The 19,415-nt window shown below is 42.2% G+C and overlaps 1 protein-coding gene across 1 annotated transcript; it reads right to left on the bottom strand.

Annotated features, from left to right (window-relative positions):
* Positions 1–695: 695 nt before the first annotated feature.
* Positions 696–17,638, bottom strand: SHCBP1 (SHC binding and spindle associated 1). The gene is made up of 16 exons (XM_086468826.1): positions 17,522–17,638; positions 17,150–17,437; positions 16,335–16,984; positions 14,814–14,884; positions 14,479–14,649; positions 13,761–13,876; positions 12,539–12,747; positions 11,367–11,459; positions 8,657–8,890; positions 8,388–8,556; positions 7,035–7,155; positions 4,057–4,188; positions 3,086–3,204; positions 2,257–2,343; positions 1,771–1,912; positions 696–1,018 (listed from the first exon to the last, which is right to left on the bottom strand). The coding sequence occupies exons 1-16, from the start codon at positions 17,636–17,638 to the stop codon at positions 696–698; spliced, it is 3,042 nt and encodes a 1,013-aa protein (XP_086324952.1).
* Positions 17,639–19,415: the final 1,777 nt, after the last annotated feature.

The following is a 19,415-nucleotide window of genomic DNA, read 5'->3' as shown; positions in this document are numbered from 1 at the left end:
CCACTAATAGACAGAGACTTTATTTTGATTTTTTATTCAGATTAGTGTAGTTTAGTCAGATGCTGCCCTCCCTAAGGAAAAGGTGCACAGACACTGGTAGCTGTGGCACAGAAAGACACAGAAGGCTGAATGGTGCTACCTTTCCAAATGGTAAGTTTCCTACAAAATCCTTCAAGTAGGAAACATGTCGGCCAACCACTACATTCCTAAGGAAGAGCATTTCAATAGCTTCTGTTCAATGTAAAAAATTTAAAAGTACATCAATCTCTTATAGGAGTCGGACTAATGACACTTATAAAAAATATGGAGGAAGACATACCACTAATTGCTGCACATTTGTGGTCTACTCTTCCATGATGAACCTATCTATATGTTCGTTCTTTGAAGGTTTTTTTTATTTTTACAATGAGAAGTTAAATGCACTAAAAAATTCAGAGCTAGCAAAGCAGCAGCATGTAGATTAGCAGAATATATGCACCATCTCCCTGCTAGAGTTCTGTTTTCTACCACGTTATCCATACTTGCAGCAAGGAAGCGAAGTTTCTGCATGCAATACACGTATTCTATTAATAAATACTTGTCACCTTTTAGTAACATTATGGAAGGCTAATGGAACAGGTTAGCTCCTTAGAAAGCAGCAGTGAAAATAACAGCTTGTGCAAAACTTATTGCAACATCATTAGGAGTCAAGACAGTCAGAAAAGAAAGGTACCAAAACTTCCTTTCCCATTCCATTTGAACTGATTGCCCACAATAGAAACAAACATTTCCTGTGACATTAAGTTGTCATCTGCTTCTGTGATTCCCAGTTCACTCAGTCTTTTCTTGTGCATCTGGCTCTTCTTTGCAGAAGTAGCCCCGAGTTCATTTGCAATTTCATAATTGCCTTCAGTTTGTTCAGAAATCTCAGCTTGCTCATAAAGCTCCAACTCATCAGTTACACATTCAGGTAGTTCTTCTTGCCTGAAGCCCTCTACACAGGCTGTCCCATCACCGGACTGGGTAGGCTGGGTATTCCCTAAGTGAGGAAACAACAAGGGAGTCATCAACCACCATGAAAAACCGCCAAATAATTTAAAACTCCTGGAATTAAGTTGTCTTCAGTATTAACATTGTCACCTCATCCCACTCACTTTTTGGGTAACAACTTAGAGGCAGCCACGTATTCCAAATACAGTGTAAGAAGCATAAAGAAAAGTTTTTTTCTTGAGATGACTTCAAGTCATCAAGTGACAGTGACATTACAGAAAATTACAGTGGGCTTACACATTGTACTTAGTGACAGTTGTTCTTGAATAAGACATAATATGAGAAATACAGTTGTCACATTTTATTTACTGCAGAGAAAAAATTCTGTGCTGGGATCACATCTCAGCTCTAATGCACAAAAGGAAAAATAAGCAGAGAATTATTATGGATCAGAAGAGCCGCAAGAGAAGCCGTATCTGCTTTCTTGCTGGTGGCAGTCCTGTGTCTGTAGGACCCGAGGAGGCCACCAGTCATACAGGCTCTGGTTTGCACAGGTCAGGTACATAAGGACTTTACAGTGGAAGTGCACACGCACCATGAAGCGCAGACATTCACAGTATTTCTCTGCAGGAAGTTCATCCTTTAGGAAATTCCCATGTTGAGTGTTACGAAGATTTATTTCAGCTAAATCAATCTAGACCTTATTAGAAAATATAAGACTTGAATGAATTACACAATCCAAAAACCTGGGTATACTAGATTTACTAGTTTTACAAGCTTCTTCCAGGAAGAGAAAAATACCTTTTGTTCTCTCTGCTGAAGCATCCTTTACATCAGAGGGCATTGTTGGTCTAACCAGGACCACAGCATATCCTTCATTATTATGGATAATATTATTGGCCATGGTTATCTTGGGGATGTCATAATGTTCATCTAAAAAGTTCTACAGCAAAGAAATGGAAATCCAACATGTTAAGTCCAGCTGAAGGGATGCAAAGTAATCCAGTTTTAGGCAGAATCAATTCTGTATATCGGCTAGAATTCTATTATTTGCCTACACAAGTGACATCGCAAAAGGCATTTTCTTTCTGGCAGACAAGAAATAAAACAAGTTACTGCTTTGGTGGACCAACGCAAGACAAACAAGTACCATTATCATCATAAGCAACACATAAGAGTTCTACCATAAGGCAGCAAGGTTATACACCAACCTAAACACAAATTATTTTCTTTAATTTTAGCAGCTACAAGCTTTTGAAAAACAAGTACATTCTGCCTTGAACTGACCTTTATAAGTATTCCCTCCTTGCAGTGGTGTATGCCGTTGTCTAACAGGGTGCACGTACTACCTGGATATATTTCCACACCAGCACCCTACAAGATAACATTGACAGCAGATCACAAACAGTTGGGGAACATTTCCAGTTTAACTTGACAGCTCCATTGCGGATATTTGTGTTCATCTACCAGTTTGCACAATGCAAAATTGTGTTACCACTCCAGCTTCACGGCTCTGTTAACCAACTTAAGCAGCAATACTCAAGGTTGAGACCCCACGGACTATATTATTGCCACCAGTCCATAAAAGCTCTGGTAAAGAGTAACTGCACAGCCTTGTTCTTTAGTCATCCACCTCAACACTCAAAGCCCTGTCATTCTTTGAACTGTCCTAGTCAGAGTTCAGTCCTGTGTTTACCATCCTTCTGTAAGAATCAATGTACACGGTGTCCAAAAAGGGCATGTCATTTGCAGAACAAATGCAAGGTTTAATGAGAAAATTATTTATGGGCAGAGAAAACAGAAAATCATTTTTAAAGTATTGCAGGACGTGAATCAGTCCAGCAATGCAGCAATGATTATTTCACACATGTCCCCTGTTACTACTATATTTTCATATCATCACACACAAATCAGCATGAGACACTTCACTAAGTACTGTTGGTGGCTACAAGACCCCTGGGACCAGTCTCAAACTCAGTAACATGTAGCTGTCCAAAATGAATTTGTAAAGGTTCTCAAGAGCGACAGAAGTCACCTTGTTACTGACTGTATTATTTCCAAGTAGAAACCTTCATTTTCATTGAGGAAATAAGCCAGAGTTAAAAATCTGTTCTACCTTGGCACCATAGAGATCCGAGTTTTTCATTAGTAGCTCAGCTGATGTTCGTACAGTTATGCCTGTAGTTTCACATTGTAACACACAATTCTCCAAGGTGGTTTTTCCATGATGGACATCTACATACACAGAAAACAAATATTGTTAAATGAATCAGTTATGCAAAGACGAACCCCTCCTACAGATGGACTTGTAGCATTTTCGCAGTGTGATAAAATTACTATTTTAATAGTGATTATGCTATCAAACTCATGCTATTTTTCTAGTATAAGCAGGAACACTGCTGCAAGGGAGCACTAGTCAAAGATTTGTCTTAGAGGTTTTTTACGCCTTTTTTTTTAAAGTGACAGCAACTATTCATTATATTCCTAAGAAATTTTTTATTTATTAAATACATGTATAAAGGTGTTAATAAGCATTTTAACATGTTTAAAACCAAATGTCTGTTGAAGCAAAGTATTCATTAGCATCTTCTGCAGACAGAAGGCCATGGCCAATAAACTAATTGGATACAACTTAAGATTATTTGAGCCTCAGTTTGAACGTGCTGTCAGCAACGTCCTACTTCTACAGCATGTGCCATTACTCAGTGGAGAGCTGGCTGGGCCAGCTACAGCTGAATATTGCCACGGGGCTTGTTTCGTGGAAAGGGGAACTACTTCCCTTTCCAGGTAGCCTGACATAGGCTGTGCAGCAGTCAGAGTCAGGTTGCCTTAACAGCAGAAAAAAAAAATCAAGTCAAATGATCTTATGCAAGTACAAGAATAAAACACAAGAGCCACAATAGCTTGAAAGTACAAAGAGTAGAAGTTATTTTGATGTCCACATTATAAGCAACTTAAAAACGGGGAAGAGCCTTGATATTTCTACCTGTAGGGCTCCTCTCTACAATATTTTTGTAAAACTAGTGAACTCCAACACTGGGTCCCAGCTTTAATTCTACAAAAAAGTCAAGATGCTTTTATACTTACTTAAAATACCCTCCACAGCGTCATGTTGCACTAACTTCAAACTGGAGATCCTTATATTGGCTCCTGTACAGTCAACAAAGTTGTCTCCTTTCCCTCGTTTTTCTATCACAATATCATCTGGCAGGCCATAGCCTTAAAGCAGAGGAGAAAGATGCAATTTTGATGAATAACTGGTAATAGTCAGGTGCTAGGTCCATAACAGATAGTTCAAATACAGAGGTTTAGAACTTGAGACCTAGTAACTTGAATAGGATTTTTCACCCGGTGGCCAGGCTACACCTTGCATCCCCTCTGTACCAAGGCAGAGGCACTCAAAACCAAACTCAAAAGTTACCTTACTTGAATGACACACAATAGAATGCAAAGTTATTTTAGACAGTTGAACAAAAGGGTAACTGAGCTCACATTTGCCAAGGCCGAAGTTCTCACTCCCAAAAGTTACAACAGAGGAAGATGCAGTAACCAGGGACACCGAGGCACCTGCAGTCTGCTTTGAAAGTATAGAAGTTCACTAGAGCAGGTGCCAAAGAGCAACAGGAGAAAGAGCAGTCACCACCAAAACACAAGGAAGCAAATGCAAAGGACTTCTTGTTGGTAAGCTTCACCCAACTTCCCTATTTAAATGAAACTTTGGTCAAAATTTAATGTTCCTGTGTTACACGGGCTTCTGGATTAATTCAGATTTAAAAAACTTCCACAAGCATATGCCAACATTGATTTATTAAGCCATCCACAGTTGTCAGCCTTCAACCACTTACAGGGAAATTTATGAGCATGTAACACTTTTATTGCTTGTCACTGACAAGAATCATGATAAGGAAAGCAATAATGCAACATCTATTAAAGCAGCACGAGTCCTATCATTTTCTGAAAGCACACACAAACTCGCATACGAAGTGCCTGAGCAGGATGCTAGCTTTTAACCAAGTACATAAATAAATACTGTAACGTGCAAGTAGAAAGGTTCAAAAAAAAAAAAAAAGAAGAAACCTTTGAACAGGAGTTGGCAGAAGGATTTAAGAGAGCGGATTTAATGCAAAGTTAAGTGACTGATACTTCACCACACTATACTGTCACACAGCACTACAGAAAGATGTTATTATCCAAAACAAGAGTTTTAGGAACAACTGTCTTGCAGACTACCTACAGTTTTTCTAACCACGCTTTTAGCTTGCTTTACACTTCACCTCTGAAATAGCAGCTCTAGTAGTAAGGAGAAAGCTGGTGACAAGACAAGGAACAGAGAAGGAAAGATTCACCTGCTGTCAAGCGGTGTTCAATACACGTGGTCACGGCTGGGCACCCTGCCTGTAAGCCAGGTGCCTCCATGGGAGTCAAAGGCAATTGTCATCCTGTAACACTGATCACAGGTAGTAGCTGGGCTGATGCTACAGGTTCCCATCCAGTTCTCAGGTGCCTTTGCTACACATTTTTGTCAAGTGTTAAAGTTATTGTTACGATGATTTCCTGCAGCTACTACTGCTCTAACCTTATTTAGTTCTTGTAAGTTTTTATTAATCCCTGACTTACTAATCTTCATACTTTCAACCTTAGTACTGACTTGCACGGTGGCTGGAAAAAAAATAAAAGCTCTACTAAGCAAAGTGACATTATATCTTTGATGAGTCATCCCTTCATCCCAAGAAAGCCACCAAAACAGCTGACTGCTTAGATTAGTGCCAGCAAAATTTTTCTTGGTCCTCCTACTTCAAACATTTTTGGCTGGTCATATTTCTATAAAAACTTCTCTAACAGGAGTCCATATAAGCAGATTAAATACCCTGACACATACTCATTATTCAGAGTGGTTCATACTAAAGATACATATTTATATGCCTTGCACCTTAAAATAGAGCAGCTAATCCTTTAATAGGTGGGCTATTGCACCGTTTGTATTACTGTTTCCTCAAAGCTAGAAAAGCAATAAATACCACCCTACACAGTTCTAGAACTATGTCATTCTTACAGAGAAATAAAGCACTTACTGAGGTCCTTCACCCTGCAGGTGCATTGCCTATCAGCATGCATATCTATAGAAATCAAACATACACAAGAGAAGGGCAAGAAAGAAAATGACACTCATAAAACAAGAGGGGCAAGTAAGATAAAGTCCAGAACAGCAGAAAATTAAACTCCCAGCCTTCTTCCCATTAAGAAATTTTGACAAGATAAAAATGCAGCTGCACAAGCCCCAGTGATATACAGACTATTACACTGCAACAGAGTATGTGTGCCTAAAGCGGAGGAATTACACTGAGAAATCAGGAATTGTGCGGAAGAGATAGCAACCTATCCTAGACAAGGCAGAAGTATTTAAAGCACAAATATTTTGCAAGAAAAATGGAATTACACATGTTGTGTCTGTTTCTACAGAAAAAAACACACATTAAATCAACAGCTCCCTCCTCTACCCACGTGCCTCACACTACACAGATTCACACTGGCAGCCCCCACACACACTGCTGACATGCAGTAAGTGCCATAAGCCAAGTTCTAAAAGCACTTGGCTCTTTCCCTCTATGTTCACCAGTGCTATACTGGCAGCGAGTCTCAGAGTATACCTCCGAAGCAGATTAAGAACAAGGACATCTCTCAAGTACTCTTAAGTGGCTGTAAAAACTCAAGCCTCTCAGAACGACTTTTGTGCTTCCTAGATTAAAAAAGTCAAGTGCCTCACATTTCTGTTGAATCCTCCCTACCTTCTAGATAATCAGGATTTATCCAGACAAATAGTTAGGAGGAAATTATGAATTTGCTATTAATCAGCAAATTTTCAGTTTATTTGCAGAAGTAACTCTGGCTAATGAAACAGCTTACTCTATCCTGCATTAGACATGGGTCTACAAACAGATATATGAATGCTTTGAAGAAAAAAGCAAATGCTCCCACCAAACTCTGCAAAAAGCAAATCCTTATGCAGAGTTAAAGACACTCAGTTTATTCTGTTTTAAGGACCTTTATGCTAGCAAACCTTCTACCTTCTAGTTCAACTGAATCAGCAATGCAGAACACGCCATCTACAACATAATGACCAGGACAGATGATGACCGTGTCTCCTTCATAACAGGCATTTACAGCTGCCAGTGGATCACTGTGAAACTGTAAGAGAAACAACATAATCAGCTCCTGAAAAATGCTATGAAAATTGATGCATTTATGCCCTTAAAGCTTGCTTTTCAGTTAAATGTTGCTGCTTTTGCTTAAAAGAAACCATTTTAATGGCACCAATAATACACTATTTCTACTTTGAATTCCAGAATCATAGCATTCTCTGGACAAAAACAGCCTTAAAACAATCCTTTGATGTGTCATGTCCATTCCCCCATTAGAAAACCGAGGCAGACACACAGATTGAAGAGTGTATGCACCACAAAGCAAACTTCAATATGGCCTTGGTTTCAGGCCAGCATTTGAATTGTGCCTCAAATGACTTGCCATGAATTACCAAAGAGAGAGATGACAGAAGGTAAATAACAAACACAAACAACTCAGCAACTAGATTTGAGATGGTCTGAACACTGGCATAACGTTTCACTCATGTTGCAAGTCACCCCAAAATACAGTGCAGGTGTCACAGTGGCAAATATGAGGTCCACATGGTCCTTTTTCTTGCCCAAAGAGGGCAGAAATATTACTGAGGAATTCTGTATTGAAGGATAGCAAATAGTACAGAAACACTGCACATGCATTGCTTCCCAGCAAATTCCAGGGTAAGCATAGTGAGAACATTTTTCAATTACCAAGTCAAAAAATCTGATTTATAGCCCAAAAGTTGATCTAGGACCATCCCTGTGGCTCCATTTTGGCCATCTGTAATTCATGAGCCTGATCAAAACACAGCAAGCAATTTCATTTGGGCCCAAGGAATCCAGACTGTTCTTAACTGCTGAAGTGGTAAGTCCTGTCTGGATTCACTAAAACTAAACATAACTGCTCTAAAATAAGGACATGACAGAACAGAATGACATTTCTTTCTTTAACCTCTAGATCATTGTCAGTAGCATCAAAAGACAGATATTTCAAAACTAAATATAAATATTACATCTTACCATGTTTCATTGTAGGATTATTACAGAAGGTTTATCTCATTATTCCCTACACACAGGAAGGAAATTGCTTGTGTAGGGTACTCAGCAGACAAATGATTTAAAAGTTATTTGTATCACCCAGTCTTACCACTTGTTTAAATTACAGTGCTTTTTTTGAACTGACAAAAACCAACACTGTGCAAATGTAGTATCTTGCACATAAATGAACTTACTCTTCTACATTGCTTCTTGAGGAGGAAAAAAAAAAAAGTATTAGCAGACAGACAATTCCTGCTCCTGTACCTGTATTTCTAGTTCTTCATCACAAGATTCAGTGCAGAGTTTGTCCCTTATCAGCGATTGCAGCAGACTCGCCATCATGGTTGAGGATACAACATGAGTGATCTTGGTACCCATTGGTCTTGGGCCTTTAGCTTGGAGGCCACTGTATTTTTGGTAACCAAACACATACCTAAAACAAGAGCAACAAAGCCATCGGTTCTTTCTTCGTAAAGAACATCCATCTATAGTTTCCCATACGGCCCTCCTCCTTGCACCAACCCATCAAGTACCTCAGCAGAGGATTCTCAATTAGTTTTAGCTTTTGTTTTAAGTGCTCTATTTTCTCATACAGTTTTAGTCCTTCTACCATGGAGATGTTTTCTACTTCTGAGTCCGAATCACTGCTTGATATGCTGTTCCTCACATTTAAAAAATTCCTGTAAAGCTCTTCACATTGAGACAACAAGTTCTGGTAATCGGCTACAAGCCCAGAAGGCACACGGTGTTCAAGGATGTCATAATGCCTGCAATTCAGAGCAAGAAGTCAATATATTTTGCATTTACAATTTTGAAAGATCAAATACAAACCTGGAGAGAACCTGAGGAGTTCTGCATCAGTACTTCAGTTAAGATTCTCTGCAGCCTATATCAACACTGCTCAATTTTTTTTTTAAAGTAGCAAAACCAAAAATCTGAACAGACACATATTACTTTCTAAATAGTTGCTCATCCATCTTGAAAGATTGTACACAATTATCAGAAACTCACTCTAAAACAACAGCATAAGAACAGCTGTAAAAAGTATTAAGAATTTAGAAGGCAATTCGATATAAAAATTAGTCTAGTTTTAAGCATTTATTAGAAAAACTGAGAAAATCATGTCTGAAATAGAAAAAAATCCTATGATGTCAAGTCTCTATTAGCAACAATCTAAACAACTACCTGGACAAAACTGCATGGTAAGTAAGAAAGGCATTATCAGCACCAGCTGAAAAATGCGAAGGCACTGCAGAGCAAACTTTGCACCATCTCAAGAATAATCTCTACAAACAAAACTGCAGGCCAGAAAATGCCAGCCTAAAGTTGCACTGCCAAAGCCAGAAAGATGAGGACATCTGCCAGCTAGACAGTGCCAAGAACTCCAGGACCAACCGTGGTCACTACAAAAAAGCTGGACAGCACTTAAGGACACAAATAAAACCAGATCTAATTATCTCGCACCATTCTCATAGGGAAGCAACTGAACACAGTATAAATAGCTCTGTTTCAAGAGACTACATGAAATAAGGCCAGAGTTGTTCCCTCAATTTTCAGAGGTTCTTTAAAGGGTACACTTAAAGCACGCTGCCAAGAGCAAGAAAAACTGTAGTCAGAGTAGCCAATATCTATACAGTTTCAAGAAACAGCCTGTACAAAAACACGAAATGAGACTCACAAAATTTTGGCAATGGGGTTATCAGAGGCAACGGAGTTAAGTCAATGCAGCGTGATTAACAGCAGAAGAATTTATAGCAATATATAAATACAAAATATTTGAAGGAAGCTGAATGTTGTACATAATTTGGCCCCGAAAGGCACACTCTACATTTTAGAGCTGGTCACTATGAAAGCACATAAAGCCATCTTGGTTTTCAAGCTTTAGTTAAACAGTTCATACAGCTTTACTTGCCTCAGAAGACTAGTGCAACCTAATGTGCAGTGTTAAAGATGCTGTTTGTTCTCATTAAAACAGTGCTCACCAGAGACCTGAAAAATTTAAAGCATCATTGTTTCCATGCACTGAAGGTTAACATTATTTCTGAGCTGACACATCAGTGCTTAGATCACAAGACAGGACAGCACCAACATCAGTGTAGCTTGGATGACAGGCTTTGTATCAAGCATACTCTTGGAGAATAAGAAAGAGTAACAGTTACTTTTCTGCTTGAACACATTGTTTAAGCGTTTTGGATTCTCACTAAAATGCCTATAAGGCCATGCACAGTGTTAAAAACATCAACAACATTATCCCATGGCACATCATTGCATTCCATGCAAAGATTCCATAATGTTCCAAAAAGTCAACTACAGAATAGCCATTTGCTGGAGCATGCAAGTGTAAACACTTCAGAAACATGTGCAATTTCCATACACGACACTTCCTCCCAATTTGTGTGATCTTGTGTGACAGGCATATCAGATTCCTCAAGTGTCACACTGTGTCCCGTTTGAGAGAGGCCTGCAACCACTTTTATAGTGTAGGTAATTATACTAATTTGCCTTGTAAAGCACATGCTATACACTATATTGCAGCACATGCAAGGCCATATTCTAAATGGCATTTCAGGGGAGGTTATAAATATTCACTGATGTAGTTCCCCAGCATCACAACCTTGATCTGAATGACAGACAAACTTCCAGACACTCCTGATGCTACATTATCACAATTAATGAAAAGGAATTGAAAAATAACTCTCATGAAAGACTTCAGAAGAACCTGGCACCCTCAAAAATATAACCAGATTGTGCCCTTGTGCACTGCTTCAGTTCCATATGGCAGGACAGCATTAAAAACCCACCTTTCGAAAACCTAATGCTGATTAGTCCCACTGGGGAAAGAAACACACACATGCCTCCTTCAGCATGACCAATTCACAAGTTTTTGTTTACATTCAGTTACGTTCTGGTTCTTATTCTATGCCCAGAGCTATCCGAGCATCCCATGCTCACTTTAATTAGGATTACAAGTCGTAGGAGGCTCTAGCCGGGTTTGGAGCGCCATCTGATGGAAGGCCAAGGCTTACCGGGAAAAACGGAGGGTACAGAAATCAAGTGGCAACCTCAGTCACGCCCCCTTTCCATACCAAATTTTCACAGTCAGATAGTGAATGCTGTTAGAACAAGCTTGCTCTGATGTATTAGTGAACGGGGGGGGGGGTTAAATCTGGTTGTGTGTCACTGTTCCCACATTACCCTTTCCTGTGGTTCTACCCTAAATAATCTCAAAGATGTTGCACTTACAATCTCAGTCGAGGCTCAACACATCGCACAAAGTAATCAAAATCATCCTCCTCCTCCTCGTCCCAGGTCTTCCAGATGCACTGGTAGAAGAACCTTTTGAAGCAAAGTAAGCATTTAATCACACAAAAAGCGGCCACATTTGCCTCAGCAGATACAACTGCACTGGAAGCAAATATAACCAATTTGAGAATTCATCTCAAAACATCACCTCTCTCCAATTCCATGTTACTGTCCTGTAAACTATTTAGTATACACAGAAGTTCTCTTTCCTGTCTGTTTGCTTGCCCAAAGAGTTTTATTTTGTGTATCTAAGTCCAAAATTTATAACAGCCAGAGTCCCACTTCCATCAAAAGGGAGTGAACAGCTAAAAGCTGGATTTGAAAACAAGACGTACACTCCTAAGATCCTGAGGCTTTTCAGCTGTTTGGTTTTGGCTAAGCTTTCTTTTTGACAACAACTTCCTCACCTCCATCATTCAAGCTTAGATCTCTCCTACTGAGTAATTCTTAACAGAATGTGTCCCTTCTCCCCTTTTCCTCCTGTACCCACCAGGAGGTTCTGAAACAGCCCATTTTCTAGATGGGAAGGTCATTACTCCTATTTTAGCTTTTTCATCCATTTCAACTACCCATTTGTAGACAGCAAGGGAGATGGAAAGCAGAGATGATAAAGAAAGGAAAAGAACATAGTAAGATGTGAACAGACACCTGAAGAATAAAGAGCAAATTTAAGGAGGAGTCAAAATGCAGAAAAAAATAAAAAGGAAGAGTGGGACAAAAAAAGGAAAAATCCACCAAAGTGTTAAAGAAGGGAAAAGAACACTGCGCCACAGCCAGCAAGGTAATACAGTCCAAGGAAATCTGGGGTGGAGAAGAGGGAAAGCAACACAAGTGATTTTCCCCCCCCTCCTTTTGACACAAAAAGCAGACTGACAATAAGCTGCAACTAAATGTATCTTGTGATTGTGTGATTACCTGTAGCTGCAGAAGACCCCACAGGTTTTCTTTGTGAGCAGTGTCCTCACTCATAACTCACCAGTTACTAGATTTGCTTTGGAAAGCTTGGCTCGTGGAGCTGCCAGCACGACCGCAAGAACTCAGGGCACCACCCACAGGATACTACCGGAGTGTAATTGTTCAAGACAAAAATTAATCCTTGAGCATTTTCCTACCTGACATGCTCTACGGCTAGTGCTGTCTGGTCAAACTCTCCTGACTCATCATACACAACCCACAGCTCCTGCAGTGGTATCTGACGCTCCTTCAGCTCCAAGAGCTCCTGCATGCACTCCAGGGTAAAGGTGCTATCCCGTGACTCGCACAGGAAAGGTTCACAGAGCTGCACAACTGCTTTCAGAGCAGAGTACTCCACATCAACAACCTGTTGGAACAAACAGTTCTTGAGATTTCTCAGAAGCTGAGGAGGCTATCAGGATGTGTGTAAGTCAGCAGGCCATACTGAGAGTGCCAGCTGACCCTCACAAACCAAACGTACATCGCACAGTACAGCCAAGGCAATCTATTTGGCTGAAGGGATAGCCCCAGAATTAAGCTTCTCAGAACCACGCATCTAGAGCCTTCTCCACATACAAAACTTTGTTTAAATCCCTCACAATACTCATGCAAGACATGTAAGCTGCTTCCCTATTTTGGTTTGGGTTTTTTGTTTGTTTGTTTTAAAAACAGGGAAAAGCAGTATCCTCAGACTCAAGCAAATCAATAACTTACAGTTCTTAGGGACTCCTTTGGGGATCAATTTTCAAAGTACCCACAAACACAAACAATCCAAATAGTTAGTCCGGGACAGTGAAAGCCATTTTGTCACTAATCGGGCTGAAGAGCTGAAGGGGTACAAAGATTTTTTTCCCCCTCTTGAAACATGTAATGGAACTGCAAGTTTGAACATCCAAGGTTTGCACAAAGATGTATGACTCTGACATTGAGAGACCTAGAAAAGGGGTACCCCAAACCAGCAGTCCTCAGTGGGTCTACAACAGGAGTATGCAATGCAGAAGAGTTACTGTCAGTACCAAGGTGGGTTAAAAGAAAAAATTTAACCTATTAAAAAAAAAAAAAACAAACCCAACGAACGATCAGAGCCTGAGATTTGAAAAGACCACATTACAACAGCCAGCTCTAGACCAAGTACTTATTCCCCCTGTACCCACAGAGTCCTGCCTCATGGCTGGCTCACACTGACTTGTTCCCACTTGCGGTTTCAGGCATGGAACCCTTTGATAAAATCCCTACTGCTCTAGCCATTGCTGGCAATTGGATATGAAAACATCACTATTTTCTACCAGCTCATAAACTTCATAGATAAATGAACTGTCTGTTACAGAAGTAAATGATGTTAATTGGAGACAGAAGCCTGAGCAACTGCATTCCATTTACCTCAACAAGGACCTCAAACACATTAGTGCGCCAGACTGCCTGCCACCCAGATGGTTCAAGGACCTTCTCCAGGTACTCAGCTGTGAATTCTTTCACCTCAGAAGCTTTGCAGTCAGCTAAAAAGAAGTTGAAGACAGTACATTTATGCAAGGAAAGAAAAGTCCTCCAGATCATTGGAAAATGAAAATCAACACAGTTGAAATGGTCCTCTACTATATCTAAGGTTGGACTTCATTCTGTTTTGCTCATGATAACCACCAGCGTTTTTGCTCGCTCTCTCAGTACTGATAGAGCTGGAGAGTCATCTGTTTTGTGCTTCTCTGGAAAAAGAGATCTGGTACTCAGCCTTCCAGATACTGAAGGTTTCGGTGCCAGTGGTATTAAACAGCTAACCTCTGCCTTCACTTAAATGGTCTTACTACACACAAAAAAGTTCTAGTAAGACCAGTTAAAACAAGGCACAGAATTCAGTATTAACACCTTTTCCTTTCAATCAGATTTTTATTTACTTATACTAAAACCATTGCCTTCTGGTCCTCCAACTAGAGCAGCTGAGGTTACAGCATAAGTGATGGCAGTACACTACATCTTTTCTAGTCCCCATTATTAAAGGCATCTCACAGTTTAATACAGAATTGACTCCATTTAAACCAGACCATTTAAGCAGTCACTACAACAAACCTGTCACACGTTCTTTTTCTACTAAGAAATTACTTACCCAAGATGTAATCCTGGTAAGCTTTAAATCGCTCATAAAACAAAAGGTGATCAGTGTGAAAAACATCTGGAAAAAGCACATTCCCATCTGGCACAGTCCTTCCTAAAGCAGTCCCCGTTTTGTCACGACTGCCATAATCACTATGGGAATCATCATCTTCCTGGAGCAGATCTATGGAGTGGGAACAAAGCAAACCCCACAAACTGTCAGTTCAATGCAATCACTCCTCTGTTCCCAGAGAATTCCTGTTCAGCCCAAGATCTATCATGAACTTGCTTTCTATAACACATCTTAAATTAATCTTGGTGAAAAGGCTCTCCCACTTGGTTACTTGCTCTCTTCTTCAGAATATTTATTTACACTGTCCCAGAAGAGGATCTCCCTTTTTGTTGCCACCTGCCCTGAGCTGCAATTACACATGCTATTTTACTTTGTTCTATATGCAAGATCTAAAATTCTTTAGGTAACGTATTACCATTTATGTACATATTATGCCTTGTTAGCACACTGCCTGCATCACCAGTGATATGAAGCAATAATCCAAATGATTTTGGAACATATAAAACCTGCTGATCCCACACACAATTGATCCAAAGCAATGCACATGATTACTGTAAGCAAAGAGCAAAATAGAAGATTCATGATAAAACTGCAGATACTAGTCTCAGCTAAAAACATGTTTTCAGGGTTGCCCTTTCCTTCTTTAAGTTTTTTCCTCTTTCAGTACAAGTGTTCTTCTTGTATTTTATAACCTCACAAATAACAAAGTCTCCACACCTGAAGTGTCCTTGGAAATTCCAAGCAACGTATTCAGACAGAAGGGAAACAGCATCATAATTTTTAGCCCGCTTAAATGGACCTTGGCTGAATCTTTGCTTTGAAGGGCTCAATGCAATGAGAGTACTCCTTTAGAAGTCTCTGAAAATGTATCTCCACTTGTGCTCTCATTACAAACTCAGTGAACTCAGTCACTGTTGGTCTTACAGTATCCCTCAGGCCTGGTCTTTCCTAAGTTCAGAAAATATAAGAGGATGACTGCAGTAAACCAAGGGTGATAATGATTCAGGGGTTGGTTAGTTTGGAGTTTTTTTCTTTTTGTTAGCATAATAGCTCAAGACACCCTCATTGTCCATAACTTGGTTCTTAGCCCTCTGCATTTTCATTAGACTACAGTCTGACCTTTACTATATAACTAAAAAATGAAAGGAAGAAAGGAAAAAAAAAAAAAAAATCACATTCTATTTCTAACACAACCCTTACATTTCAGGATGCGTTATGAAAGTTAGCAGTTTTGACCTCAAATTTGTTAAAGTTCTTAAGTATCTGGGGCCAAATTCAATCAATAAGACAAAAGTCAGCAACAGCATGCAAGCCAATTACAAGTGCTTAGATAATGTAACTTTTCTTTGTAGCAGATCCACTGTAATAACATGTAAAGAAAGGAAGCAAAAAGGTGATTTCCATCAAGTACGATTTATGAAATATTTTCAAATATTCCTGTAAAAGTGAAGCTATATTGCATGTACATTGTAAATAAGATTTTTTCTTTTCCGACACTGCCATAATCAAATCCAGCAACTATGACAGCAATACCCTGTACAAGCCACACTATGGACTACAGAGCACAGCGTACGCTCCCAAACAAGCCATTTAATTCAGCTTGCTCTGTGGTTACAAACTGCAAGCCCATAACCACGTATCAATAATGACCTGGCACTGAGCAATGATACTCAATAGACTCTAAAAGCACCAATACTGTGCTGTTAAGGCAGAGGAGTCACTTCCAGGAAAGCATTTTTCTTCTATCAAACACAAACACGTTCCCGGACGCCGATTTAAACGCCCGTGTTACGCACCTGAGACACACCGTGAGTTCACAGTCAAAAGAAACAAGGTATTTTCCTTTGCTGTGTTTATTTCCAAAGACACCCCGTGTTCCCTCGCAGGACACCACTTCTAGCCCGGTCCCCACCCCACACACCACCAGCCTCACGGATCGGCGAGCTCCGAGCCGCGGCTGGGGACGGCCCCGGGTACCGCAGCCTCCGTAGCGGCGCCCGCACGGGGGCGGCCAGGGTACGAGAAACCTCCCCGCAGGGGCGGCCAAGCAGCAGTGCGAGCTGCCCGGGGGGGTCTGCAGTCTCAGCTCGGGGGGTACCCAAGCCCCGGCCGCAGCAGCTCCGAGCAGCCCGGCCTGACGGCGCAGCCCCTCGCCCCGCCGCGCCCCCTCATGCCCAGGCGCAGCCGCCAGCGTCCGCCGCCGCCGAGCCGCCCCGGGGGCAAGCGGCGCGCCGCTGCCCTGAAGCGGGGCGGTCGCTGCCAGCGGCCCGCCCGCAGCTCGCCTCGCACCCTCCGAGGAAGGACGGCCCAGCCCCGCGCTGAACCCTCCGCGCCTCCCCGGGTAGACAGCCGAGGAAGCGGCGGCGGCACCGGTGCGCGCCCGGCCGTAGGCGGCCCCGCGCCCTTCCTCCCCGCGGGGCGGCCGCCCGGGACAGGGAGCCCCTACCTGGCGTCGCCTCCTGGGCGCTGCTCACGGCCGGCAGCAGGGCCGGGCCATCCCCCCGCAGTGCCGCCGGCCCCGGGTCGGCCATGCTGCCCGCCCGCCCCGCGCCGCTCCGCCCGCCCCGCGCCGCTCCGCCCGCTGAAATTTCAAACTGCCCCGGCAGCTAACCCGCCGTAACGTCACCGGCAGCGGCCGCCCTGATTGGCTGGCGGCAGCCGCCAGCGGGCCCCGCCGCAAGGGAGCGGCGGGGCCGTTGGGCAGCGGGGCCGTTGGGCGGGCGTTCGTGCCGGAGCGACGGGGCGGGCGGGCGGGCGCCGCCCCGCTGGCCCGGTGCTGGGCTGGTCCTGGGGCTCCGGCTCTGCCCTGCCGGGTGTTGCCGTTACCCGCAGCTTTGCCCGGCGGCGGGGATGGCCGTGACCGGTACTCGCTCTTTCCAGAAGGCTGCCCGGGCTCCCTCTGGAGCAGGGTGGCAGCGGGAGAGGTCGGAAGCGGAAAAGAATGCTTCAAAACTCCCGCCTGTCAGCCATACCTAAACCGCACTTTGGGCCCGTCCTTACTCGGCAGACCACGGGAGTGCCGGTGAGGGTGGGCAGCGCCTCTCCAAACCAGCGGTTTGCTGCCAGAGCAGCTTCGGTCCCTGCGGGGAGGTGATTCCATAGCGCACTGAGAGAAGGACCCGGCAGGCCTGGCCGCACAAATGTAATGACTAAATAAATAATTCCCCCGCAAGCCAAACCGTAATTCGCTGAACGAGTTCTTCACATAACTGCAGGAAGACACTCATTGCTTTTAGCCACACAAAAGGCACTTGACCAAAATTCAAACCAGGTTTTTTTCCCCTCAGTTTCTCAGTGCTTTCAGCTTTGTGCGTCACCCATCTTAGCACTAGCATCTCTCATCTCTATCTTGACATCTCTTCACAGTCTGTTTCACAATCCAGCTCTTCAAGTCACTGTTGGTGTTTTGAGCTCTGTTACCACAAGTGCCAGCAAGGATTAAAGTCAAACCGATGTGAGCGAGGTTGAGCTGAGCAGTTGGAAGACAATAATATTTAACAGAGTAGATATTTAGCAAAGATGGGGTGGCTGCAGGTCATTACAGGATCTGGGGACAGGCAGGAGCTAAAGAAAGATAAAAGAATTCAAGATGCTTCAGGAAGAATATGCAGCCCTCTGTGCGATGCCACTCAAAAGAAACAGAGGATCAGTGCGTGGCCTGTGGCAGAAGACAGCCAGTACAGATTTTGTGCAGATAACGTACCTCTTCTGCCAAAGCTGAAGCCAGCTGTGCAGGATTGCAGCTGCAGGCCAGGCTTTGGAGAGCTCCTCCTGGCAATTCAGTCACTTCAGATCACTATCACACAAAAACTGGTTTGACCTGTATCAGCACCACAGGTTGTTGGTGTTATCAACACCTTTAACAAGTGTAACAGTACACAGCAGAAATTTTACACCAGGAAGCATTAATTTCTCCTCCAAATAATGGCTAATTTTTAAATCGTTTTTGAAACAATTGCTTCAAAACGTAAATGGCCACGAGGGGGCTGCCTCAGATTTCTAAGAACACGATTAAACAGCTGCCAGGTTAGAGTTTCTTCATGTTTACCTTCCAAACATTTTTTTTTTTTTTTTTTTTTTGCAGCAGCACGATGCCTACAGCAGTTTACATATTCAGAGTAAACCAACAGCCCTATTTATCCCGACATTACATGAGTTGCGGTAGATCCACTGAAATCAACCCTTGCCCATCGTAACCCCAGAAGAGGGGACCTTAGTCCCAAGACTTTTCTGCAGTATGCTATCAGAATTTAACCATTATAGTGAACATGCATGTATAACCACACTCAGGTAGTTTTCATCTATCATAGTTAGTTACAAAATTACACTAAAACATTAAACCTCTTCCAAAAGCTTATATTTTTGGTAAGGTCAGCCTTCAAAGCAGAGCATGTTTGTAAACAAAATGTCTGTAAATTGACAAGTTTTAAGTAATTAAGAATGGGAAGTTGGCCCCTACTGAACCTGCAATACCATTGAACATGGTATTATATTTGAAATGGGATCCCCCAAATTTAAAGAGGGAAGTGACATTTATCCACATCAATTCTTTGCTATAAATCCACAGCATTGAGATTCTGCAGTAGGCAACACGCATTGGTTATATTCACACGGAATAATGTCTCTGCTATGAAGGAAACTTCACTGAATTAGTAAGGGGTTTGAATCCAACCTCAGCAACACATACCAGCAAATTTGTATTCAGGCTGTACGCTGAGTCAGGAGGAGTAGAATATAGGCTTATGAAGAAAAAACGCCCATCTACAGAGATATATGTAGGGTATCAAACATACTTTGTTACTCTGGACCACAACTTCATTACGTGCCACTGATTTCGCTGGAGCAATGTCTGTTCACGCCAACTGAAAATCTGATTC

Source organism: Leptosomus discolor, chromosome 8, assembly GCF_034619465.1.
Source record: "Leptosomus discolor isolate bLepDis1 chromosome 8, bLepDis1.hap2, whole genome shotgun sequence".
Lineage (NCBI taxonomy): Eukaryota > Metazoa > Chordata > Aves > Leptosomiformes > Leptosomidae > Leptosomus > Leptosomus discolor.
Note: the sequence above shows the minus strand (reverse complement) of the source record. Positions and strands in the feature narration are given on the sequence as shown.